General features: G+C 40.8%; 1 protein-coding gene across 2 annotated transcripts; it reads right to left on the bottom strand.

Annotated features, from left to right (window-relative positions):
* Positions 1 to 23,183, bottom strand: LOC121276317 (metalloreductase STEAP1-like). 2 transcript variants are annotated; one of them, XM_041184584.1, is made up of 5 exons: positions 23,153 to 23,183; positions 22,547 to 22,658; positions 12,759 to 13,250; positions 2,538 to 2,702; positions 1 to 1,905 (listed from the first exon to the last, which is right to left on the bottom strand). In XM_041184584.1, the coding sequence occupies exons 2-5, from the start codon at positions 22,637 to 22,639 to the stop codon at positions 1,594 to 1,596; spliced, it is 1,062 nt and encodes a 353-aa protein (XP_041040518.1). In that variant the 5' UTR covers positions 22,640 to 22,658; positions 23,153 to 23,183; the 3' UTR covers positions 1 to 1,593. The 2 variants fall into 2 exon arrangements, with proteins under 2 accessions (XP_041040518.1, XP_041040519.1); XM_041184585.1 differs by lacking the exon at positions 23,153 to 23,183 and adding an exon at positions 23,082 to 23,143.
* Between the last annotated feature and the right edge of the window lie 4,233 nt (positions 23,184 to 27,416).

The raw sequence follows: 27,416 nt of genomic DNA, 5'->3' as shown, positions 1-27,416 counted from the left end.
TTCACAAAACCATGCTGCCTCTCACTAATACACCCATTTGCTTCCAAATTTAATATAGAATACGCAGAGTCAGTAGAAAGATTTAAATACTAAAACCTTTTTTTTGCTTGTTACAGCCTGAAAAACACATGTTGAAATGTTTTCATGTCTTATCTAAGATTGTTTTATTTGGGGGTGAGGTTACTTCCTTTGATTTTAATTGTTAAGTCAATAAATGCAGGTATAAGTAGTGCAGGTAAAAGTAATTAAATCTAACAAAAAGGTTTATATCTTATTATTGAACTAATTTGTATTATACTTGCCCTATATTAAATCACATTTTACATGTTCAATATGACAGTGAAAATACTCCAATACAAAATACACAAAAGTGATTTGTAAAATATTGCAAGTTTATAGCTGCAGTACCTGCCATTTAAAAAGTTGCAGTGCAGCTTTACCACATTAAAAAGGCACTGTATAAATGCAAGTTATTTTCACAGTACAGCAGCGTCTTAGATAAACTGGTTCATAAAACCATTTCTATATTGGCACAGCAATTCACTTCATTTAAATCCATTTTACATTGTTCAGACACTATCCACCTATAAATGCTTAATCTATGAAAAAATTTAAGCAACATTATGAAAAAATACAAGACACTATGGAAAAACTTTTTAAAGAGTGGAAAATAGAATTATATACGTAAATATTAACTTTCTTTCAGTGGTAGTTTAAAGTTCTATTATATTAATAACTACCACTAAGTTGGGATTCCGCACCAAGGTACAGATATCAGCACAAGAGAATTTAAGGCTGTGTACTACTGCAGAATGTCATTCATTGGTCTGGTTAAACTTCTGCTGCAAAATTTAAAAAAAAATATATTCTATTGATTGACAAAATGTCTTTTGAATAGTCACTTAAAATCCAATTGCAGAATTTTCCCTTTAATGTTGCAAAAAGTATAAAAGACAATGGGAATCCCATATATTGATTGATAATGTCAGAAAAAAGTACAGAGATTAAAGTTCAAGATAAAAATCTTTTTCCCTAAAGATAGTATAAGACATGAGAAAATTAAAATATCAATATTTCACAACACAACCACTGAAAGAAAGAGCAGAACTGCCCCAATTCCCCAAAATAGCTAATTCTGGTAATGGGGAGCATAAGTGGAATGACTAAAATCTCTTAAGAAATAATTTATTTTCTGATCTTCCCACTCAGGTTATTACATTATTTTATGATCAAACATGTGTTAAACTTCAACACTGACTAGTAAAAAAACATTTACTTATTATTTGAATATACAGAGGATGATGCAGTCTGCTAAAATTTGCAACATTTCAATGACCAGCATGTATGCTGACCAAGAAATATTTTAAAAACAAACATTTGGTTACCTCAATGGTTGTGTGGAAAGGAAGGCAAGTTTTCTTTTGTAGTACTGTTCTCTCACAATACTAGTATCAAGTTTTCTATATTTAACAAATCCAATAAGAAATATTTAACAAAAAAAACAGGACAGAAATTGGGGCTTTTTTAAAAAAAGTGCACCAAAGGCATCACAATATGCAATTGCAAGATTTGCTCATTTGCACCATGGGGTCATTAGTGATCTTCTGCGGCACAGTCTAATCTTTTAGCAGTAGCCTCATCTTCCACTGTATCAGTATTAAGAGTGGAATCGGTTTTATATTTTGACTTCCATTCCCATCCACGTCGAATTCTACCCAATCTTTTTGCAAGACATGGGAACAGAAATACTACTTTGCATAGCAAAACTATAATGGGCAGAAGAACTGCGATTATAAATGTTGGAGGTGTGTACCAGATGAAGTATTTGAGCTCCACCCACTTTCTCCAGGCATACACCAGAGCATGAAGAGTGCAGAGGAATAATGCACAATATCCCATCTTTGACTGTAACAGAGGATACAAGAGCATTAATGTGCTACTTAAAAGAAAAGCCTTTTGACACGAGTATCAAATATGTCACACTAGGGTATATAGAAAGTAAGAACTGCTCCAAAGAGAATCATGGTAGGAGAAAAAAGCTCCAAAAATCCAATTAGATTTTATTTATTACATCAATTTGCATCATTAAACCCATGAAAGTGCCCAAACAATTTAGAAACCAAAAATGTGTGCATAATACTTTATGAGTAAGCAACTTTAGCAGTTTTAAGGATGGTTATCTAAAAAAAACAGTCCATGTGATATAATCCAACACGGCTTTTGATTGCATGTTGCCACGATAAGCCTCCAGCTACACTCGATTGGCAAGCATTATGTTTGCCCTCACATCCTGTCTGATCCTGAACATCCATCATTTCTGCTCCAAGTCTGCTGTTTGGATATTCACAAGTGGCTTAAAGACAGATTTTCCTATGAATCTCCTCTATCCTGTATGGGAGGATACTCTGATCCCTCATCTCTCAGGAGCTATATTTGTAATTGGAAATCCAGAAGAATGATGTACAATCCAATCCATGCACCCCACTAAAAGGCTGTGGTGATACATATGGATCATTTTGTATTTATTAAAAACGTACCTGTATATACTGGAATTCTCTCCAATTCAATGAATTGCCAACAGAAGGAACAGAAGTCACAGCCAATATGGCGAGAATTGCAAGACCCAAAATTCCTAGTGAAACATAAATTTCCATTCTCCAGACATCGTCCTCAATCCAGGCATTTTCTTTGTTTTGTTTCACCTGTTAGGCCAAGATGAAAAACATCAATATGCCATAGTTACAAAATGCTGGAAGTACTCAGCAGGTCCAGCAGCATCTGTGGTGAGAAACAGAGTTTGAGCTTTCTTCAGGACATCCACCTGAAATTCTGTCTCTCTCCACAGATGCTGCCTGACCTTCTGAGTATTTACAGCATGCTTGCTTTTATCCCAGGATTTTCAGCATTTTGCTTATTGCCACAGAGTTAAAAGCTTTATTCAGATTTAAATTCCCTGTTCCACATAACTGCAGGCTAGATGTGAAGTTCTATCAAAGCAGTACAGTTAATCAATTCAAGTACTGTTAAAAAGGCCAACTCCTGTCATAAATTCAGGTAGTGCCAATTCTTAACCACAAACCAGGAACGAACGCTGCATGACTAAGGGCAGCCTAACCGTTTAAAGACAAGATTAAAATAAAATGACTAACTAAAGTAGGGAGCAAAAGCTGAAATAGCTTCAAAAACAAACTAAATGTTGACTTCATGCATTGTTCCTCAAATCTGCCATTCTGCTCATCACATGGAGAATTTGCTCGTTGAAATGATTTAACATGGATAGTATTCCTCCTAGAATTTGAGTTTGTTGGTTTGAGTTCATAAGTATGCAGCGGCTACTTGGATTAGTCTTTCCTAAAAAAAATCACTTAAAAAGAACTTTTAACTCTTAGATTAAACAGACAAATATGAAACCCGACAGTTGTCGCATACAGAATGAGGACTATTCTAACCTTCAAACCCTGAAATAATTTATATAGTATATATTAGTACTATGGAGATTGGAAATCTAGCTCCGAGTCTTTTCCAATGACCCGTGGAGGGTTTGAAGATAACACACTCGGATAGCGCTCCAGCTGCAAACTTCCGGGGGTGGGGGGGGAGTGGGGGGTGGTGGAAGAAAGAAAAGAGAAAGAGGTGGTGGTGGTGGTGGTGTGAGGGACTGGGGGGGGGGGGGGGGGTGGGGGAAGGTGGTGGTGGTGGTGGGGTGAGGGAGTAGGGGGAGAAGGTGGTGGTGATGGTGGGGTGAGGGAGTACGGGGAGAAGGTGGTGGTGGTGGTGGGGTGAGGAAGTAGGGGAGAAGGTGGTGGTGGTGGGGTGAGGGAGTAGGGGGGAGAAGCTGGTGGTGGTGGGGTGAGGGAGTAGGGGGAGAAGCTGGTGGTGGTGGGGTGAGGGAGTAGGGGGAGAAGCTGGTGGTGGTGGGGTGAGGGAGTAGGAGGAGAAGCTGGTGGTGGTGGGGTGAGGGAGGAGAAGCACGGCTGCTGACTTTCACTGGTGGAGTGGGGGGGTGGGGGGGGGGGGGGGGGGGGGGGGGGAGATGTGATGTGTCAAGAAATAGCCTCGCAGGGTCCCTCTTCAGACTGCACCATCTCAGCCTGTGCAACTGCAGTCTGGGCTGGTTGGCTGAGAAGCAATAACACCGCCAAGAAGCAGTGGTAGAGCACAAAAACTGCCATCCTGAGAAGACACCAAACTTCATGTTCCACAGTGCCACTGCCACTCCCATAGGGCAGCATGTCCACAATCCTAGTAATCTGTTGGACGATAGATTGCTGGACTGCTGTGAAAGCCTGCAAGAGATCCGCAGCCATGCGGGAACAGCCTGAATCTGCATAGCAACAAGCATGGATCTCATGACCTCCATCAGAGTTTCCACTGCAGTACAGAGGTTGGGTGGCTTCTGCCTATGGTGCAGTGGAAGCTGAGACAACAGCCATCAGATGCTGCACCACAGTTGGATCTGCTAGTACTGTCATGGAGTTGGCCACCACTCCACTCTGTGCAAAGCTTGGAGACTATCCTTTCCAACGTCTTCTGCCATATTGGAGCTCTACACCTCGATACTTCTTGACAGTATTAGGAAGCAGTCCGGAGTACCTGCCAATGCATTAGGTGTCTCAGTTTGCATGTGCATCAGTGTCCTCCTGCTGGTCAATCCATCAAAGTACTCATCTGAAAGTCATCCATAATTGCTCTCAGACTCACCCTACTAATCAGCTCAAGAGTAGAATGAACAGATCACCTGCTAACAATTGATATATTTTTTTAAAAAGGTAGGAGAGAGAAAATACTTGCATTTCTTTAGCACCTTATCACATCATCGTACTCCCCAGAGCATTTCAAATTCTATTAATTCATTACTTTTTTGATGTAGTAAAGATATACATGCAATATTGGCTTGAATATGCGATAGGTTGTGTAGAACTAATAACATAATCGTTCACTTTACAATTCAGTGTCCTGAGCCAAATTCAAATTAGTCAAGAACAAAGGCTAAGGTTGCTGACAGGTCATTTGGCTCCAGTAGGCCTGATGTTTTACAGAAGAGGAGAAAACAATATCTGGACAGATTTAAAACTGTGTGAGTGAATTCTCCAAACTAACGTACTATTTGAAAAACAGATAAGGGACTGGTACAGATTAACTTGAAGTTAAACAACAAATTACAGTACGGCAGTGTACACAAGGAATTTTCCGGATACATCAGATATAACAGTTTGTTAATGATTTATTTGATGGTGGTAGTAGATGGAACAATTTTAATTTTAGCAATAACACTTTGTAACCATACTCAAGTATGTCCAAAATATTTGAAAACTTGCAAGACCAGTACTGGAGTTGAAGATGCAGTGATGGTTTGCAAGGCCAAAAGGGTCGAAGCTGACTTTTCTGAAGTCAGGGTGATGGTATTTCTGAAAGGGATGGGCACTGTTGCCCAGGAGCAGGATTCAAAGATGAGACTAGAATTAGGGAAGATAAACTGGGCAAAAAGATGACAAAGATAGGAAAGCAGTGGAAAATGTTTAAAACAAAGATCCAGAAAAATCAGAAGAAATGTTTTTCTTTAAAACAACAAAATAACCTAGCCAATAGTGAAATTCCATGGATGAATAAAGAAATAAGAGCAAAAATGGTCACTGAAGAAAAAAAATCATATCTTAAATATATAGACAATAAAGAAGATGACAAAGCAGGTAGCGATTAAGAACAGAGTTAAAAAAATCAATTAGGAAAACACAGGAGCTATAAAATTAAATTATCAAGGAATATATAATAAAGATAATAACAGACACAGGAAAAACAGGTTAGGGACAGGACCAGTAAACTAAATTCTCATAATAGCAGAAATATTAAATAGTTACTTTTACTCAGTATTTATCAGGGAGATGAACAAGGTAGCAATGACATTAGAAGGGATCAGAAAGAGATATAACGATATTTAAGATCGAATATCTCGAGATTTTCAATAAACCAAATCAAACTTAGGATAAAACCTTGGTCTGGATGGGGTGCTTCTACACATATTTAAAGTTAGGGGAGAGATAGCAGAAGCACTATTACACGTATGGAAAAATTCTTTGGTACTATTTCCTCTTCTAAAGGACTAACAGGCAGCTAATGGAATTTGTAAATTTAAAAAGGGAATGGTTAGCTTAATGGTGCAGTCCATGTGTTTACTTAAAAAGGTCAGAGTTGGAAGTGGGAAAACAATAAACAACAGGTGGTCCTCTCTTAGCTTCCAAATGAAGTCAGTAAGTCTGGTAAGATTGGAATTGTCCCCACTAGAGATATAAATTATCCAAGAATCAAAGAACTGTTATGAAGGTAAAGTTAATTAATTTAAATCTCTATCTGGGATATCCAACGTATACCATGTTGTCATGGGTGTGGTGGGGTGGTTGGGGGGGGAGTAGATTGCCAGGAAGTTTCTTGGTTTATCTATTTCTGACAAAAAGGTAGTTAAGTCAGCTTGGAAGTAGCTTATAGATAGGCAGTTGAAGACTGGATCAGGAGCTGTAGACTAGTAGCATAGAGCTATCAGAAATCAAGCGTGTTTTCAGATGTGGAGTCACTAATCAAGAATACAGTGAGGCCATTGCTTGAGCTGGGTGTTCACAATTATGGAGGTGCTTAAGAAGAATTGGAGGGTCATCTAGCTGGTTGCTAGTGGAATGACCCCAAGAAATCTCATACCTTGGAAAATAACAGGAACACTGAAGAGAATCAAAGTAAATTCCTGAAAGCTGTGACATTTTTTATGGTCCCAGAAATGAAGGATCAAGATCCTGTAAAGTATAGGGGAGCACTTGGATGGAAGTAGAAGAAGTGTTCTGTTTAGATTTTCAGGCTTAAAAGAATAAGCATTTACAGAATAGTATTAAGTTATTAGTAGTTTACTTGAAAAAATGTTTACTGTAGAAGAGTTAACATTGTTTTAATAATGTGAAATCTTTCAGTTAATAACTGGGAGATCAAACTTCTATTTATAAGTTACTAGTCTCCACTGAGATCATAACAGTGACCAAGATTGGGAAATAAATATTCCACGGTATACAACATTTCAATAAGAGGCAGACAAAATGAAAGAGGAGGAGGAGTAGCCCTGATAATAAAGGACATCAGTGAGAAAAGATCTTGGTTCAGAAAATCAGGAAGTAGAATCAGTATAGGAGGAGATTAAAATAGCAAAGGTCAGAACACGCTTGGGGGAGGAGTTTATATGCCCCTTAATTGTAGTTATACTGCTGTACGGTGCATTAAACAATGCATTATTGGAGCTTGTAACAAAAGCAAGTAATAGTTGTTGGGGGTGGGGTGGGGGGGTCTTTAATCTTCATATAGACTAATCAAATTGGCAAAAGGTGGTCTGGACGATGTGTTTGTAGAATGCTTTTGAGAGTTCCCTGAAGCAATATGAACTAACTAGGGATAACGCTATTTAAGATCTAATATTGTGCAATGAGGTAGGATTAATTAATAATGTCATAGTCAAACATCCATTGGGAAACAGTGATCATAATACAATTGAATTTCACATTAAGTTTTAAAATAACATACTCCAATCGCAGACAAGAATCTCAAACTTAAAGCCAATTACATAGGTATGTGGGGACAGCTAGCTAAGGTTGATTTAGTCTATTTACCCAAAGATATAGCAGAAGAAACAGTTCAAAATATTTAACAAAAATATTTCATTGAGAAAAAAACACTTGGCAAGAAAGATCCATCTGCAGCTTAATGAGATGGTTAAGGATAGTATTAGATTAAAAGTGACGGTTTATAAGGTTGCGAAGAATAATACAAATCCTGGTTTCTAAAACACTCCCAATCCTCAAAGGGCCACCAAAAAGTTAGTTTAGAACTTAGAAAGTTAGTATGCAAGTACAGCAAGCAATTAGGAAGGCAAAAGGCAGGTTGGTCTTTATTGCAAGGGGATTGGAGTAAAATAAAGAAGTCTTGCTACAATTGAGCAGGGCTTTGGTGGGACCACACCTGGAATACAGTGTGAAATTTTGGTCCCCATATTTAAAGAAGGATATACTTTCATTGGAACAAGAACTTCTTAGGCTGTCCCTTGGAGTTGAAAATGACTTGCTTCCGCACTAAAAATTAGTTCTTAGGTGACTGAAGAGTCCAATGCGCGACCTACAGTCCCTGTCACAGGTGGTGCAGATGGTGGTAGGGGGAATGGGTGGGTGAGGTTGTCACACGCTCTTTTCACTGTCAATGTTTGGCTTCAACTGGCCCTTAGCAAGGAGACATGAGATTCTCAACTCCTTCCTGGATGCTTATACAGTGAAGATTCAGTAGAGTGGTCCCTGGGATGAGAGGACTGTCCTATGATCAGAGGTTTCGTATATTGGGCCTATACTTTCTCAAACTTAGAATAATGAGAGGTGATCTTATTGAAGCAGTCAACATTCTGAAGGGGCTCAACAGGGTAGATTCAGAGATATGTTTCCTCTGGCTAGGGTATCTAGAAAAGGGTGGCACAGCTTCATGATAAGGGGCTAATCATTTAGGACTGAAATGGAGGAGAAATTTCTTCATTCAAAAGAGAGTTGTAAATCTTTGGAATTCTCCATCCCAAAGGGTTGTGGATGCTCCATCATTGAAGTTATTTAACGCTAAGATAGACATATTTTTGTTCTCCCAGGGAATCAGGGGATATGGGGAGCAGGGGAACATGGAGTTGAAGCCCAAGGACATCCATGGTCATATTGAACGGCGGAGCGGGCTTGACAGGCCAAATGGTCTTCTCCTACTCCAATTCTTACATTCTTATGTACAAGCTGAGAGCCAGTGATAGGATGAAGTTGACTAGCAGGAAGTGTGCAGTTAGCTTGGAGCATTGATGAACCAGGTTCAGAGTCAGGAAAAGGGAAGCCGAAAATCACGTAATTTAGTAAGTATTCACAACATTAAGTTCTACCACAAAACATTGATTCATTAATGTGTATCCTATACGAGGCAAATATGCACCACTGTTGGAATCGTGACAGTATGATTTGAAAATAAGAGACTCAACAGAATAAGAGCTTGAGAAATTATATTATAATCAAAAGTGGAAAGACTAGCTTGTTGAAAAGCTTAAAGGAATGCCCAACTCCTTCATTGCTTCCATCTCTTTTCATCTTTTCCTTTCACACTTTTTGTTTCCATTGTTCCTTGGCAGTACAACTCCAACACTCAAGAAGCTCAACACCAGCCAAGATAAAGCAATGTGCTTGATTGGCACCCCATCCACCTTAAACATTCACACCCTTCACCACTGTAGCAGCAGTGAATACTATTTACAAGATGTACTGCAGCAACTTGCCAAGGCTCTTTCAACAACGCCTTCTAAACAGGTGACCTCTACCACCCAGACGGACATGAGTAGCTGATGGATGGGAACAACATGAATCTTCAAGTTCCCCTCCAAGACACATACCATCCTGACTTGGAACACTGTTCCTTTACTGTCACTGGGTTAAAATCCTGGAACTCACTCCCAACAGCACTGTGGGTGTACCTACACCACATGGTAGTTCAAAAAGGTGGCTCACCACCAGCTTTTCAAGGGGAATTAGACAGTAAACTTGCCTGTGACATTCACACCTCAAGATCAAATAGTACTTTTTTATTATCAGCAGATTTGAATACTGTCAACACCTATAAATCTATTTGATACCATCACTGATGCCAGAGGTAGTACAATAATTGAGTGTCTACGAAGTACTTTACTAAAAAGGTCCATTTTATGTCTTGAAGTGGATAGGATGTTACAATGCAACATTACCTCCTACAAAATCCTAAAGTGACTCCTGAGCAGAGACTTATTTGGACCAAGTATCAGTCAATCCACTCAGGTGGATATAGAAGATCCAATTTGAAGATGGTCCCCTGATAGCCTGGCCAATATTTATCGCTCAATAAACTTCACTAAATAACATAACATGGTAATTTATCTCATTGAAACCTTGCTGTGCTCAAATTAGCTGCCATGTTTGCCTACATTAGTGGTTTTAAAAAACTTCACTGTTTATTAAATTCTTTGGCACATCCTGAGGTCATGAAAGGAGCTTTTTAATGCAAGTTCTTTTCTTTTGATCATCTTGGGTTGGGAGGCAACATAATCCAGCCTAAAATATTGTCATGATGGCTGAACGATTCACTCCACAGATTATCTTGATGGGAATGCTAAACATCAGTCAAGAATGGAAGTGAAGCCCAGTCTCAAAGCAGTTGTTTAGCGTCTTAGCTCCAAATGATCTGTGAGATATGAAAATTTTTCTTGATTTAAGAAGTGGATAACAGCAAATATTTATATATTGCTGTTCACATAAAGCAGGGCTTTAAAAGTGCTTTATACAGGAAAGGGAGGCGATTGCTAAGCAAGAAGGAACGTGTGTGGGAGGCAGACTGAGACACCAAAGTTTTTTTTGGCGAAGAGCACAAAAGAGAGTAAGATAAAATTATTTTGGGAGAGTATCTAGGCTGCAGATCCGTAGGAATAAATAACTGGCCAAGAAAGAGGGGAAGGAGGCAGTAATAAGAACAATAGTGCCTGAGTGAAGATGATTTCCCAAATGCTCTGAGACAATACCATGAATGAATTTGAAAACAGATAGGATTATAAAATTTGAGAGGTGAGAAGAGTGCCAAGAAAGAATGAGAAACCATTCCTTGAGGTGATGAATGCACTGAAGAGGTTTTAGCAGTACAAGAGTTTAAACAAAATAATCCAGAAGCAAAAATGAGGAAAAAGGCATAGCAACAAATGAGATGCAGAATATAAATTTTGGATCAGAGAGCAACTTATGCACTACCAGCTTCAGCTAGGGAGATGATAGAGTCAAGAGTCAGGTTAGTTAGCAAAAACCAAAAAATGATGGTTTCAGTTTTGTCAAAGTTGCAGCAACTTTCAAGACTTAGTCAGACAGGCAGATAGATTATACAGTACCAGCTCTGAATCATTGGACAGAATTTTACATTGAGTCGGGTGTGCACCCGCCGATGCAATCAGGTGTAAAATTGTGCGACATGACATCGGGCAAGCATCCCATCATCATTGTGCATTCACGCAATATTATGCTTGGTGGGCGCACGCAGCAGTTGACAGTGCGCCCACTGACAATTAAGTAGCAATTAAGCCCATTAGTGGCGCAATCAAATGCAATTCTTTGTGGCCCATTCAATCTTATGGTTGGCAGATGGGCCAACCGGCCAGGTGGCCTTTACATTTTTCATGAAACCTCATCCAAGGATGGGATGAAATCTCCATTAGGAAATAAAATTAAAATCTGGGCATTTTAATGCCATATGCTTTCAGGTGCTTGATTGTGCTGCATGGACATTTTTTGCAGCTTTTTTTTAATGCTTTATTATTTGCAGGTCTGCAGCACCCCAAGGCAGTTCTCTGCCTTCAGGGAGTTCTCTCCCAGCACTCACTCACACTGCAGTGACGTAGTCGCCTGCCCTCTTCCCGCCCCCAGTGTTGGGCTTTCCAGTGCATGTTTCACACTGGCTGGCTGTTAATTGGCCAGCCAGTGTGAAATTGCGGTTGGGGACACATTTCCCAACAGCTCCTGGGCCCGCCGATCGTGCGGGCCCAAGAGAAAGATTCAGATCATGGTGACAAGAATTATACAGTTTGGTGTAATTGGCATCCACGGAAGCAGAATTTGTCCTTGTGGCTGATGTAATCATGGTAGTATGTGTATGAGCATACAAAGGAAACCTAACTCCAAAATCTCTTTAAAAATTAATCCAAGCCAAGTACTGAGGGATCTATAAAATTAGAGAACAATTCACAGAATAAACTATAAATATAGATTTTGTTAACCAATGCTATAAATTCACAAACTGATTTATAGCCTGGGAACAAGATCCACTTGTGACTAATTTATATTATTAGTAAAACAATGAGCAACATCATCAGGCTTTTGGGGTAATCAGCTCCGATATTAACCTACCTACAAAAATTGAAAGTGGGAAGTAACTAGTCTATTGATGACCAAGATGTTTCCTTCTGTAGAATGCAGACCAATTATTTTGGAAGAATGAGGAAACACAGCAAGGCCAAAAACAGTTGTGTTTCAAATCCAGCTCTCTAAAAACCAGAGCTGTCTGAAAATGAACATTTTTAGAATGTACCATGCATCAATTTTAGTGGACTAAAATAAAATTTTAAAAAAACCTTACCTGGACAATTTGGCTAGGTGCTGCATTGGCACGGTGTGGCGCCTGACTAGTTATCCTCTTCGCCACTTGCTCTACTCCTGTGCTCCGAGTGACTCTTGACCCTACCCGGTTTGACCCGAATTGCCCGACCAAAACCCTGGCAAGATCTGAAATCCGGTACAGCCTTGGCCCCAAGGTTGCAGTTTTGAGACACTGTACCTGTACTGTTCTTTCACATCTGGGACTTGGGTTGAAATCCACTCTGCCTTGATTTGAATGAAATCCATTACTGACCAATATTGCTGTGTGAAATGACTGAATAGTTGTAATCTTTAATAGGTACAAGTTTATGATGCAAACAAAAGCCAATAAGTAGGCATAGGGCACTTCGTTCATTCAGGTGGTTTGGTAAAAAGTTATGTTGGTGCAGTTTTGTGTGACTGAGTGGTCTTTTTAATCCATTTTTGACGTTACTGGCTACTAAAAACAGGAGAGTGTATTCTACTTCCCAGGCATGCCTTTACCTTTATAAGCATGCAAATTCAAAGAAATAGCATATAACAAAGAATTATGCCAACAGTTTCACTTATTCTTACCTGTTGATATGCCCAGTTGAGTAATTTGTATCTGTAGGATCTTCTCATAGGATAGCACAGACTGAAGAATGCATGCAGCACAGCATAAAAGAAGCTGAGGAGTCCTAGTTGTTTCCGTACCAACATCCAGCGAGCTAGCCACTGAGGAAAACGTCTATATTTGGTACCAAAATGGAGCTGGAAAGTGGCTGCCAAAATTCCTGGTAAATACACTAAAGCCAAAAGTGTAATGGCAACCACTGGAAGAACTTTGTTCATGACCAAAATGGGAATTTTATAAAATACATTTTTGTTTTCAGTTATATAGGGATGAACGATATCTCTTAATAAAGTATATGTGAAAACAGCAATGGACAGCCCCCCAGCTAGTTTGACAGGAAAGTGCCAGAGTGGGAAAAGTTCCAGTTGTCTATCTAGTTGTGAGGGATATTCAAAGTCATCAAAAGGTGGATGATTCGGCAATGTCACGTTTCCTGTTGATATCCTGGAATTCTACAATACAAATTATTTAGAGTCAGTGAACAAATAGAAGTACTTGGTTTTCAAACAAATAGAATCTTCCTTTTCCGCATTCTACATAGACTGAACCACACAGCTACCCATCTTTTAAAATAACTATCCTCTGCTGTAAGTAGAAATTGACATTCCAAATATCACAGATTTTCTTCTAACTAATGCAACCTACAATTGGGATTGGGAGCAGTGTTTGGGGGGGGGGGGGGGGTGGCATAGGCATTGTAATCTTGGAGATAAATAGTCAATTAGAATGTCCAATTAATGCTCACATTCAGAATTAAATATTGTAAAGTACTTTAGATAATTAATGACATCAAATGGATATTATAACTGATGGAAGTTTTGAAAGGAAATCTCAGCTCAGCACACTAAAATATTGAATTGTACAAATCAAGTAAGACTAAACAATCTCTTTACCCTCCTCCATAAATCACAAACAGCATTGCAAATATGAAATAAAAAACAGAAAATGCTGGAGATACTTAGCAGGTCAGGCAGTATCTGTGTGGAGAAACGAGTTAACATTTCAGGTCAATAATGTTTTATTGAAACTGGGACATTTAAACATTTAATAGTTTTTAAGCAACTGGGGTGGCGGGGGTGGGGGGGTGGAAGAAGAAAAGGGAATGTCTGTGATAAGGTGGAAGGCAGAAAGATTAAATGACGAGGTTGGTGGCATAAGGCCAAAGAGCGATAATGGGACAAAGAAATGAAAGTTGTGTCCAGAGGAATTTGATGGCAGAATGAACAACTACCATCCAAAAGCAAACAGTATCGCCAATACCAACAGAGAAAGAAAACAAAATGGGGCCAGAGTCTAAAATTGTTGAACTCAGTGTTGAGCCCAGAAGGCTGTAAAGGCCATAAATCAAAAGATGAGGTGCTGTTCTTCAGGCATGTGTTGAGCTTTATTGGAACACTGCAGAAGGCTGAGGTTAGAGAGAGGTCAGAGTGGGAGCAAGGTGGAGAATTAAAATGACAGGTGACCAGAAGCTCAGGATCACACTTATGGACTGAAGAGAGGTGTTCCACAAAGCGGTCATGTAATCTGCATTTGGTCTCCCCAATGCAGAGGCGACTGTATTGTTAGCAGCAAACACAGCATACCAAATTGAAAGATGTACAGGTAAATCTCCGTTTCACCTGGAGTGAGTGTTTGGGGCCTTGGAAAGTAAGAAGGGAGGAGTAAAAGGAGAGGTTGCATTTCCTGCTTGTGCTAGAAAGCTGTCATGAGAAGAGGAGGAGGTGATTGAGGAGTAGGTCAGGGTGTCAGCAGACAATCCCTTCAGAATGCTGAAAGGGAAGGCGATTGATTGGTGGTGGCCTCACATCGGAGGTAGAGGATGATCAATTGCTTATGGAGGCTAGTGGGGTGCAAGGGGAACCCTTGATTGACCCAAAATATTAACTATTTCTCTCTCCAGAAATGTTGCCTGACCTGTTGTGAACTGTCAGCATTTTTCTGTCTGCATTTCAAATTTCAAGCATCTGCAGTAATTTGTATTGAAAATATGCAACTTGTTTAAACAGAATTCCCGATGAAGCATCAGGTTGTTTTTATTGTGGTGCTGTAGCTAACTAAAGTCCTCGGGTTAGTTTTTTCCTGTTTCTCAGGGATTCACACTTGAACACTACATCGAATCTCTTTCAGTGTATTGTCAATTCCCAGATCATGAACACATTGGAGCCAATCCTCCAACACCTCAAATTTAAAATTCTTACTCCCAGCTGTAAAATCAGTTCATGGTTTAATTCAACCCATTTTTAACCTCCTTCAGCCCTACAACCAGCACCCCAACCTATATTTCACCCCCTCACCCCAACTTTCTGTTCCTGTCACTTGCCTCTTGTACGTGGCCCCACCATTGACAACCATGTCTTCAGCTGTCTGGGCTAGTCACTCTGAAATTCCTTCCCGAACCCTCTTCGCCTCCTTTAAAGAATCCCCTTTTCAACCAAGTGTTTTGTCACCTTTCCCAATATTTGTTTGGCTCAATGTTCACTTTTTCTTTATAAACTCAAGCATACAAGTTCAGCAGGTAATAGGGAAGGCAAATGGAATGTTGACCTTTATTTCAAAGGGAATGGAGTATAAAAATAGGGAAGTCTTGCTAAAACTACACAAGGGACTAGTTAGACCAAAGCTAGAATACTGTGAACAGTTTTGGTCCCCTTATATAAGGAAAGATATACTGGCATTCAAGGCAGTCCAGAGAAGGGTCACTAGGTTGATTCTAGGGGTGAAGGGATTTTCTTAGGAGGAGAGGTTGAGTAGATTGTGCCTGTACTCACTCATTGGAGTTTAGAAGAACGAGAGGCAACCTTATTGAAACATAAGATCCTTAGGGGGCTTGACAGGGTAGATCCTGAGATGTTGATTCCCCTTGTAGGAGAGGCTAGGACCAGAAGGCATAACCTCAGAGTAAGGGGTCACGCATTTAAAACAGAGATGAGGAGGAATTTCTTCTCAGAGGGTAGTGAATCTGTGGAATTCTTTACCACAGAGGGCTGTAAAGGTTGGGTTGTTAAGTATATTCAAAGCTGAGATAGATTTTTAATCAGTAAGGGAATCACGCGTTTTGGGGGAAAAGGCAGGAAAGTGGAGTTGAGGATTATCAGATCAGCCATGATCTCATTGAATTGTGGAACACTCAATGGGCTGAATAGCTTACTTCTGCTTCTACATCTTATGGTCCTTTGGACTTCTTTTTGTATATGACCTTTTTTTTTAAAGACGCAAACAGTTATATGTCCCATGAGAAATTTTAGCCTTTCCATTTGTGCAATTAAACCTCATCTACCTTATTTCATTATTAGATTTAAGCTCGTCATGCTGCCAACATGCCCCAAAATTGGAGCCTTTTTTCGAATTTTATCTTTGGTCATGCCCAGATGGCAACACATGCAGCAAATAATTAATTCTAAGAAAGTGTCTTAAATTTCATGTGGCTTTCCTATTATCCTCAATCAAAAAGCCATTTGAAACTAATTACCCAGTGATAAAAAGCAAAACAATGCAGAGAGAGACAGTGGCATGGTGATATTGTAACTGGACTGGTTTTCTGGGTTCGAATTCCATACAGCAGATTTTTTAAAAAATCTAGAACTAAAAGAAATGATTGTTGTATAGAAGGAAATCTGCCATCCTTACCTGGTCTGGACATGTGACTCCAGAATGCCCCGTGAACAAGATCAATTAGGGATGGGCAATAAATGCTGGCCTTGTGATGCCCAGATTTTCCCACATCCCATGAACAAATAAATAAAAAAACAGAAACCACTGGAAGATTTCAGCAAGTCAGATAGCAGTGGAGAGAGAAATAGAATTAATATTTCGTGTTGTTGTCCTTTCATCTTTTCCATTACACAGCAGCAGTCAAGATCAGAAATTTAACTGTGTTTGAGAATAGAAATGATTGGAACCAGAGTTTTGCTAATCTATAGTATTATGCAGTGGTTCTCAAACATACTATGCCAGTTGATCAAGTAATTTTTCCACAATCTTTCACTAAAAACATTCTTTATGCAAACATTGTTACTGTGTAGCACTAATACCATATTTGTTAAGTACTTTTAATGAAATGAAATGTCCTGAACAATATAAAATATGACACCAAGCCTTAAAGGAGATATTAGATCAGAGGTCCAAAAGTTTGACCAAAGAGGTAGGTTCTATGGAGCATCTTAAACAGAGAAAAGTGATGTAGCATGGCAGAAAAGTGTAGGGAGGAAATTTCAGAGCTTAAGGCTGAGATGACTGAAGGCATGGACATCAATAGTGGAGTGTTAAAATCAAGGGTGGACAAGAGGCCAGAATTAGATGAGTGTAAATATCTTGGGAGAATTATGGAACTGGAAGAGATTACATGGAAGGGCAAGATCATCAAGGAATTTGAAAATAAGGATGAGAATTTTCAAATTAAAGTGAAATTAAAGTGTTGCTTGATCTGGAGCCAATGTAAGTCAGCAAGCATAGGGGTGATAGTGGAACAGGATTTGATGCAAGCTAAGACATGGACAGCAGAGTTTTGGATGACCTCAAGTTTAGAGGGCAGAATGTGAGACACCTGCTAGGACAGTATTGTAATACAGGAACAGAAATCTACCAAGAAGGATTGAAGCATGGAACTCCGAGATAGATGAGCATATATGTGTAGACGACAAGGTCTCGAGAGGAAAGGGAAGTTGGAGGTGAAGTGATAGTTTGTAAGGACTGTGGGGTAAATGATTTTCTTTTTGGAGGAGAGGGATGATGATGGCAAATCTAAAAGGAGATAGAGAACCACCAACTATAGCGGTATTGCACTGGGAATAGGTTTGAGGGAGTAGGAGGTGGGTCCCATAAGATGAGCTCAGAGGGCATGAGGGGAGATAAGAGAGAGACCAGAAGTTTGCAACTTCAGGACCAGGGCAGGGAGGAGATGTTTGGCCAGGTTGGCTAGTGAAAGGGAGGGTCGTGGTAAAGACAGCTGATTGGATGTCTTGATCTTAGTGACAAAAAAGTCCATGAACTCCATGTGGGTATTGTTGAAGGTGAGGATGGAGGAGACAGGAAAGAGCTTTAAAAAGTAGAAAAAAGCAGCTAGAGGCTATCTTAGCAGTTCAGGATGATCCTGGAATAGTGAGCAATATCAGCAGACAAAAGCAGAACCCGATAATGCTTTATGTGGTCCAGTCAGATGGCAGAGGATGGATGAACCAGTTGTCTACCATATCATAAACTAGTTGATTTGGCCAGAAATCATCAAGATTTTTGTAGTGTTGAGGGGACGCCAGCTAAAGATAAAAAATTATTCTCTTCCCTTTTACTCTTTTCTTCCCTTCCCCAAGCTCCACACTTGCTTAAAAACTGTTACATTGCTAACATTTTCCAATTTTGATGCAAGGTCACTGACCTATGTCCATTTCTCTTTCACCACAGATGTTGCCTTACTTGCTGAGTGTTACCAGCATTTTTTGTTTCTTTCCAGATTTCCATCTTCTGTAGTATTTCCTTTTTAAAATTATTCCCAAAGCTTACTCCAATGTTTCCCTATCACACCCCCAAGCTTTGTGTTTGGCACATTTTACAAGATAGCAAAAGATTGTTTGAATGCAGGTCAGGTTGTGCTCAAAAATATCAACTACCTTCAAATGAATCAGAGGGGTTGGGCAACTATATAACTTGACATTATTTATAGTTTGAGTAAATAATTCAGGATTAAAACATTGGCAACAGAACGCCATACTCTTCTTCTTCCCTCCTTTGAGGATCAAAACCAACTCTTCTTCTTCCCGCCTTTCAAAATCAAAACCGTATTGACTAGAATTAGATATTTTAGGCGGAAACAGAATTAGCAAATGGTGGTCAAAGGTCAGTTAGTAAATAGACCCACATCTTATTGTGAAGTACTTGTCTCCAAATTAGTTTAAAAAAGATTGGTTCTAATCATGCTAATACAATTTGAAAAGTAATGTGCCATAAAATAATTAAGGACTGTTTGTTGCCTCAGCAGAGATCAGATTAGGCAGGTTAAAGGGTTTTGGACCTCTTTCATAATAATTGGCTGGGTTTTCAGAGGGGGAAGATTCAGCGGACCTTCAAAAGTGATTGCCAGGACATGTGCCTGCACTCTGTATTCCTGAACTGGCTGGCTCCATTGTGGGGATAGGCATCTCCTAGCCCACCCCCATTCCCCCACAATTTTCGTGGAGTCAGGCCAGCTTTCCAAGTAGCTCATGGCCCCTCACAGTTGTCATGAGCCATAGTCTGGATGAGGGAACCTTTTGAAAGGCAAGTCCAAAAGGTCTTACCCATGCATCCCATGCCCCTCCACCCACCCCCATGGCCCTCATACCCTTCATGCTAACCTATACACTTGCTGCCCATTCACCTACTATACACTCTACAGAGCCAATGAACCCTAGAATAATAGTATGTGTGGAAAAGTTTTTTTTTTAAATCATTCATTACTTTCTATTTCCTTTAAAAAATGCATTTACAACATCCCTATAGGAGTGTCAATTAATCAGGCCCTTTAAAGTATCAATAGCAGAAACTGCAAGCAGTTGAACCATTTTATCTTGTGTAAATAAACATTGTGCAATTGACGAAATAGACCACAGAGAAAGTACTGTAAATCAAGCAACGTTTTCCTTGGGGTACAGCTGTTTCAGTCAAATGGATGTCTGGGCTCTCAGCCAAGACTTATTTTGGGGTTGGTGGAGGGGCATAGCTTACCATGGAGGGTATGAGGTGGCATGAGTTGGCATAAATGGGACAAGGGCTGCTTTTTGTCCCAGTTACAATGAAACAAAACAAAGTCCCACAGCACTGCAGCTGGCCTTTTAAACAGCCCGCCTCAGCACCCAGCAGGCCTTGTAGTTGCCACTGAACTCTTTTCAGTTGGGTCAGACACCCATCAACACCCACCCCCTCCAGAACGAATATTCTGTCTTTGCAGGAAATTTTTCCCAAGCCAGGAAATTTCCCAACTCCCACTACCTGCCTTTCAAGAAATTGGAATATTGGTTGTTCCCTGTACATTTTCCATTGCATCAATATGGGGACCATAATTAGGTATAGCATTCTACACATGTTCTAAATAGAAACTTAAGTTTTTATAATTTTAGACTTATGAGAGCAATGAGTTTCCAGAATAGTTATCCCTCCAGATGTAAAGGAATTGGCTTTACCCTTCAATATTGGACAAAAGAGTGGAATGAGAAGGAGGCATGTGGACATGTCATTCTTACATATAAAAAGAAAGTATCAAGAAAAACATTCAGCCGTTTTAACTCAAAAAAGGTAGCAGGACTCGTTGATAAAGCCATTAAAATATATATGGAACCCTCAAATCATTGATTGGGCCTCAGCTAGAGTATTGGCCCAGATTTGCAGTCAGCAGTAAAGGAATGGCACTCACATTCACTATGCTGAAAGCTACCCACAGAATTTAAGGGCATTTGAGCCGAGACTTGCATCAGATCCAGCACAGTGCCCCATCCAAGGGCATCTGTGGTGTGCATGAGCAAAGAAAACAATACAGCATGGCTCTTCAACTAATGCAGCCCAGAGCCTAGAACAGGAAGTATAAATTACATTTAGAACATGTAGAGAAATGGAAAGAAAGATAGGTTCAAACAAGAGCAGTAAAGTAAAAAAATTTTTTAGGTCTCCAAAAACTAGGATGGAACACATTGCCAAAGAGGTTGTTTGGCAGCAATTATGACTTATTAAAAATTCAGGGGGTCAAGAAGGCAGTCACCACCTTCTCAAGGCAATTAGCAATGGGCAATAAATGCTGGCCTAGCCAGCTACGCCTGCATCCTGTAAAGGAATTTAAAAAAATTCACATACAACAGCCCTAGATTTTTGATGTGTTTAGTGCTGGTGGTGGGGGTTTGGATGAGGAGGGCAGTGGTAGTGGTGTGGTTGCAGTGGCCTGACAAGAAATATTTTTACACAGCAAGTTATTGACTAGGGTTTATTGTTTGAAAGCGGATTCAATAATAAACTTTTAAAAGTTAATTGGAAGGGGAAAACATTTTTCATATTTTAAGGGAAAAAAGTGGAGGGTGGATTAATAATTAGTTCAAATAGAGCAGCCATGGGCATAATGGCTTCCTAATGTGCTGTGAGAATTTATAATTTTATTAAATAAGGTTATAACATGGCATTAAACTCTCTCTTTTTCTGCCAATGATTTTTTTAATTAAATACATCGACCAATTACACATTTGGTTCAATCTGTGGTAATTAATTAATATTCTAGTTTTCCTCTGCACTTACAAATTCTTTTTGAAAAGCACTGCTTCTTTTAGTGGTTTGAAATCTGTGTTACTTCATTCTTTAGAGAAAGAGTGACAGCTTTTTATTCAATTAAGAAACAGCAGTTCAGCAGGAACTTAGGTGCAAAAATGCTTAGCCAGTTGCCACCTCTCTCTCTCTCTGGATAATCCCATCATAAGTTAAAAATATTAATATTTTTAACAGTTTTAAACAGGTAGATTACTACAGTCCTTAGAAGAAAAAGCAGTACCTACCACATTGGCCTAATGTATACAGAGAGAATAATTATACAAAGCTAAACATATGAATAGAATTTTAAAAAGTTAGTGCACATCCATTTTAAAGCCGCCACAAAACATTTTGCTGGCTGGCGTGCACATTTCATGAGGTTTAAAACCACTGCATGATGTCTGTATTGAAAATATGCAGCATCTGGACTTAAATGAGATCTTTTTACAGGGAACATATGAACATGCAGTTTAAACAAGAGAGAGTGTCTTGAACAAATTATCTACATAAATACAGATGAGGGAGACCCATCTCAGCCTAAGTGCCACCTTGCCCAACTTCCATCACCCAATTTTACTGCCAAACTGGACCTTAAATAAATCCAAGATCTCCTTTACTGAAAATCCTAATTCAAGTGTTGAGCACTCCAGCACTGACATTTATTTGGAGACTGGTTCAAAATCTATGCTTTAGCTCATGCTCACTGTTCTACATGTCTTGGATTAATCAGAAGTGGTGGGTGGCCTGTACAGATGGTAAGGGCACTGATTTTGAGAACTAAGGCTACACAAGCACCCAAAATCTACACTTGTTTGAGCACATGGCTCTTATACATCATTTTAAAATTGTGAATTGCATTCATCATTCTAGTTTAATAACTGAAAATTAATTCCTTCTAGTGTATTAAACTGCAAAGTAAAAAAAGTGACCCCATTGCTGACACATCTTTTCATGTGATACTTCCCTCCCAATTTTATATTGCCTATATGTTATATTAAGATAAAAAACCCTCTAACATACTTAAAAAGCTGTTCTTACAAAGATTTGTTCATAATGTAATTTCTTACATAAACATGATTGCATCAGAAGCACGAGGGTTTAACCTGCTAAATTAGGGTACAAAGGACCAGCAGGACTTAATGCAGAACTACAAGGGTAATGACTGTTCTACACCAGTGCGAGCATTATTGACCAGTCTGCAGTCATTTGGATGTGCAGTTTAAATGCATACTCCTTTTGCCTCTAAGACTTAGAACCCCTAAAATTACTGAAGCAACACAAAAAAAAACACCTACATTAGATCATTAGGGGACTTAGAGGTTTTAAACAAAGAGTGATAATCATTGCCATGGGAGAAGGATAAATCCTCCCTTGTCAGTATTTTTTCATAATGACCTGTTCAAATCATCATCGCACAAAAGATCTATGCATAGAAATGTATGCCAATTCAGTAAACAGTATTTCTTTAAAAAGACAATATACTAATTTTTACCATTTTCACGTTATTTACTCCACTTGTTGACAACTCCATTGCACATTTTTCATCTCCATTGTTACGTGTAGGATAGGCACTCTCAATATCCATTAGGAGTCACTGTTAATACCTGGAACAAACAGCAAAAAAATATACAGTACCGGAGATTCCAGCACAAATTTTAACCTAGAAAAAAACTTTTTAAAGGTAACGACCTTGACCAAAAAGGAGAAACAACACAAGTATAACATTAAAACAAATCAAGGTTAAATATTTTTATACAGTTTGATATCCAATAAAATTGGAGTGCCGCTGAAATCAACAGTAACACCAGCCGGACCTTCCGCGCCTAGTTTCCCATTCATGGATCTACCCTGATTTGTTCCCCTTCAGCAGCAGCTATTTAAACTAACGTAAACCTACGCTGCCGAAGGCAATTTCACGTAGCAATTTCCAAGCACTAACTCGAGTCTCTGTGCGGCGAAAAGTTGGCACAATGGACCAGGAAAGCATTCAAAGGGTGTCGCCTCGCTGTGAAGCTGCTATCCCACACCTTCTAAATTGTTGTCAGCCCGAATCAATGAGACACTAAAATAGTGGATATAACCCAGGTGTAATATATACCGTGCCAGTCCTGCTACTAGTTCATCCGCTGGCCCGCCACTCATATTCTGCAAACACCGCCCTTCAGCATCTTGATTGGTCCAGAGATCCTGTCAATAACACCCACCCTCCTAGGTTACGTCGTTCATTCAGGGTGACAGTGCAAATTACCACACCCCTGTGTCTACTTCTTTTATGCAAGCCAATGGTAATAGTTTTAAATCAAATATTTAAAAGAGGTAATAAGTGGCCCCTTCTGAAAGAACAGCAACTGTAACAAAAAAAACACCAAAACGTTAAAGGAAACTTAAATCAAATAAATTAACATTCCCAGATGTGACGATGCACACCAGTCCCTTCAGTGCCCAGCAGAGTGAAACATATTGCCACATTGCAGATAGGAGATAACAAGAAGTTGCCTTTAATGGAGTAAAATAATAGTGACTACACTTCAAAAGTACTTTGTTAGTTGTACAAGCACACCTGGCAGGGGAGAGACCATGATCATGGTTCTCCCAGGGCAAGGTCGTGAAGCAATGGCTATAACCAATCGAGCCCCATACCATGGGGTACCTAACACTGTCTGGGTCATGGTGAAGGACAGCGAAGGAGGAGCACTCATGGATCGGGCCTTCTTCATCAAGCGGATCCTGTTGAAGGCGTTTGGATTTGAAGTTGCGGAGATCTAATCCCTGCAGGACTTCCCCAGCGCTGGATATTTCGACGTGACCTTCAGTAATGTTGCTGCCTGCGTCAAGTTCCTGAAGGTGTTCGAGGAGAAGAGAGACCTGCCGGAGATAAAGATCCTGACGGTGGAGCCGCTCTTTGCTCTGCCGTCGCAACAGGACCGTGTGGTGATGGTGCATCTCCACAACCCCTACATCCCTGTCGCCAATGTGCTCACCTTCCTCACCAAGTACGTCGACAAGGTTGGGAACTGCACCAAGGTTAGAGACACTTATGGGATTTGGACATGCAAACGCCAGGTTAAGGTCATGCTCAAGACCGACAGTAAGGGAGCCATCTTCCACCCTCCTTCCAGCTTTGCTATCGGGGGAAGCCGTGGCTACCTTGTCTATGCTGGGCAACCCAAACTTTGTCGCTCATGCGGCAAATCTGGTCATGTGGCGGCCAACTGCAGCGCCGTCCTCTGCAAGAACTGCAAACAGGAAGGGCACCAGACAAAAGACTGCAGACAGAGTAAGTGCTGCAACCTGTGTGGCGAGGCAGGTCACATCTACAGGACCAGACCCAAATGCTGCCTCACTTATGCACAGGCAGCCAAAGCCAACAAGGGGGAAGCAGAGGAAATGCTTCATGTCACTACAACCAAGGACATTTGCAACATGGCCCCTAGTGAGAACAACGGGACAAAGGAGGACACAGAGAGAGACAAAGTAGAGGAAAAGATTGAGGCAGCAGAGAGCCAATCAACAGCACTGCCCCCTGAACTTCTCCCTCTCAGGAGAGCGAATCAATGGAGGAGGAGGCAGCAGCAGAAAATCAGCAGGGGGAGTGGCAGCTGGTGAAGAGAGCCAAAAGGAAGAGGGGGCTAAGAAGGGACCAAGCCACTTCCCAGACAAGTGGCAAGAGGCGTCTCCCATCCGAGACAGATGACAAGGGCAGCTGCTCTTTGGACGAAGAAGTGCCAGGGCGGCACCCACAGAAGAAGTGGCAAAGCTCTAGGGAGTTGGAGGATGAGACACTCGAGCTCCAGAACATTGGGGACAATGAGGAGACCAGCGCACTCCAACTTTGCCCACAACCCAAAGAGGCCAGCGCACCCCAGCCCCAGGAATCTGGGAGCAGTGAGGCGCTCAGCGTACCCCAGATCCAGGAAGCCGGGAGCAGCAATGCCCCAGAGGGGGAGAGGATTGGAGAAGCTTCTCCAACAAAGGACATTTCAAATCCCGTTCTCTGCATGAACCTCCAGATGCCACCTGAGCGGAACATCTCCAATGGGGTGGTTCAGGATAGTTTCCTCAGCCCATCCAAAGTGAGGCAATTCCTGCACACTGTGGGTCTGGGACTCTCAGAGACAACAGTTTTGGTAAGAGAATAAATGCTTTAAAATGGGGGGTTCTCCCAGGACCGAGGGACTGGGAACTGTTTAGAGCCTCCGGGCTGTACAGCTTAAAATGAATGTCTGCAAATGATTGGAATATTCATTGATTGTATTGATGCACCTCGTGATACATGTTGTAAAGGTTGGACCTGATTATACTTTTGTGATGGTGATTTTGAAATGGTTTGGAATGTTCTTGAAAATATTTTATGAATAAGGTATATTTTTGCAAAAAAAAACAACTTTTGGACCTCCTGACATCATGAAAGGTGCTAGATAAATGCAAGTTAATATATGCAACCCTATGTAAAAATTTGACATTGAGCCACACAGGGAGCTGAATCTTCTGGCTGACGTGCGGGGGTGGAGCCCGCACATCAGCGCTTAAAATGTCACGAGCTGATGTTGCGTGAGCGTCCCGACGTCAGCGCGCGGCATCGCGGTGTTTAGGTGGGCGGGCGCGCTCAGCAGTGCGATTTGTGCCTGCCAGCAATTGAAGGCCTTGTTAAGGCCATTAAGTCACCAATTGTCAATGATTTTGAGGGGCCTGTGCGACCTTCCGCTGGGCGCACGGGCCCAACGGGCAGCCGGATAAGTGATTTTTTTAAAAAACTCATCCAGTGGTGGGATGAGGTTTGTTTTCGGATTTTAAAAAGTTTAATAAATGTTTTGTGTACTTCATTAACATGCCCCATCTCGTCTGACATTTTCACATGAGGGGGCCATGTTAATGAGTTTTTTATTTTTCTATTTTTACTGTTTCACAGCCTTTCAGCGATCTCCCTGAGGCAGCACTTGCAGTTGGGGAATCCCCCCTGCCCGCAAAGGGAGCGCGTAGTGCTTCCTGTCGGGCGGCACGCTGGGCGGGCCTTTATTGGCTCGCCCACCTAAAATGGCGGCGGGGCCGGTTTTAGTGGCGGCGATCGGCTGCCCGCCTGCTGCCGAATCGGTCGGGCCCACCCGCCCATCAAGGACAAAATCCTGCCCAAGGAGTTAAAACAGTGTGGTGACCTATTCATGTTTGCAGTTCTGATGACCATTATATATAAAGGATATTATGATCATAGAATCACAGAATCACACAGTGCAGAAGAGGCCCTTCGGTCCATCGAGTCTGCACCGACATGTGAGAAACGCCTGACCTAACTACCTAATCCCATTTACCAGCACTTGGCCCAGAGCCTTGAATGTTATGACGTGACAAATGCTCATCCAGGTACTTCTTAAAGGATGTGAGACAACCCGCCTCCACCACCCTCCCAGGCAGTGCATTCCAGACCGTCACCACCCTCTGGTTAAAAAAGTTTTTCCTCACATCCCCCCTAAACATCCTGCCCCTCACCTTGAACTTGTGTCCCCTCGTGACTGACCCTTCAACTAAGGGGAACAGTTGCTCCCTATCCACCCTGTCCATGCCCCTCATAATCTTGTACACCTTGATCAGGTCGCCCCTCAGTCTTCTCTGCTCCATCGAAAACAACCCAAGTCTATCCAAAACAAAAACAGAATTACCTGGAAAAACTCAGCAGGTCTGGCAGCATCGGCGGAGAAGAAAAGAGTTGACGTTTCGAGTCCTCATGACCCTTCAACAGAACTGATTTTTCTTTACAAGGAGAGGGGTGAAATATAAGCTGGTTTAAGGTGAGGGGGGTGGGGAGAGAGAAGTGGAGGGGTGGGGTGTTGTTGTAGGGACAAGCAATCAGTGATAGGAGCAGATCATCAAAAGATGTCATAGACAAAAGAACAAAAGAACACAGAGGTGTTGAAGTTGGTGATATTATCTAAACGAATGTGCTAATTAAGAATGGATGGTAGGGCATTCAAGATAGAGCTCTATTTTTAGATCTTTTATGCCCCCCCACCCCCAGTAGAGCTATAAATCTCTGTGAATGTACCTGCACTGCATGGCTGCAGTGGTTCAAATTCAAGGGCAGTTGGGGTTTGGCAATAAATTACATCCCAAATGCAAATAAAAAAATTGAGTTATTTGAGAATTTATATTCAGCTAATTAAATAAATCTGGACCAAAAGCTTGTATCAGTAAGAGTAACCAGGAATCTGCCAAATTGTTGTAAAACCTCAGTTGGTTCACTAATGCCCCTTAGGACTGGCTGCACTTGTATATGATCATGCAGGGACCATGCTAATGTTTCATAGCAGACCCTGATCTGCAATCATCTTGAAACTCCTTTGTAATTAGTCCAACTCTGCTGAGACCCT

The sequence above is a fragment of the Carcharodon carcharias genome, chromosome 3, assembly GCF_017639515.1.
Source record: "Carcharodon carcharias isolate sCarCar2 chromosome 3, sCarCar2.pri, whole genome shotgun sequence".
NCBI lineage: Eukaryota > Metazoa > Chordata > Chondrichthyes > Lamniformes > Lamnidae > Carcharodon > Carcharodon carcharias.
Note: the sequence above shows the minus strand (reverse complement) of the source record. Positions and strands in the feature narration are given on the sequence as shown.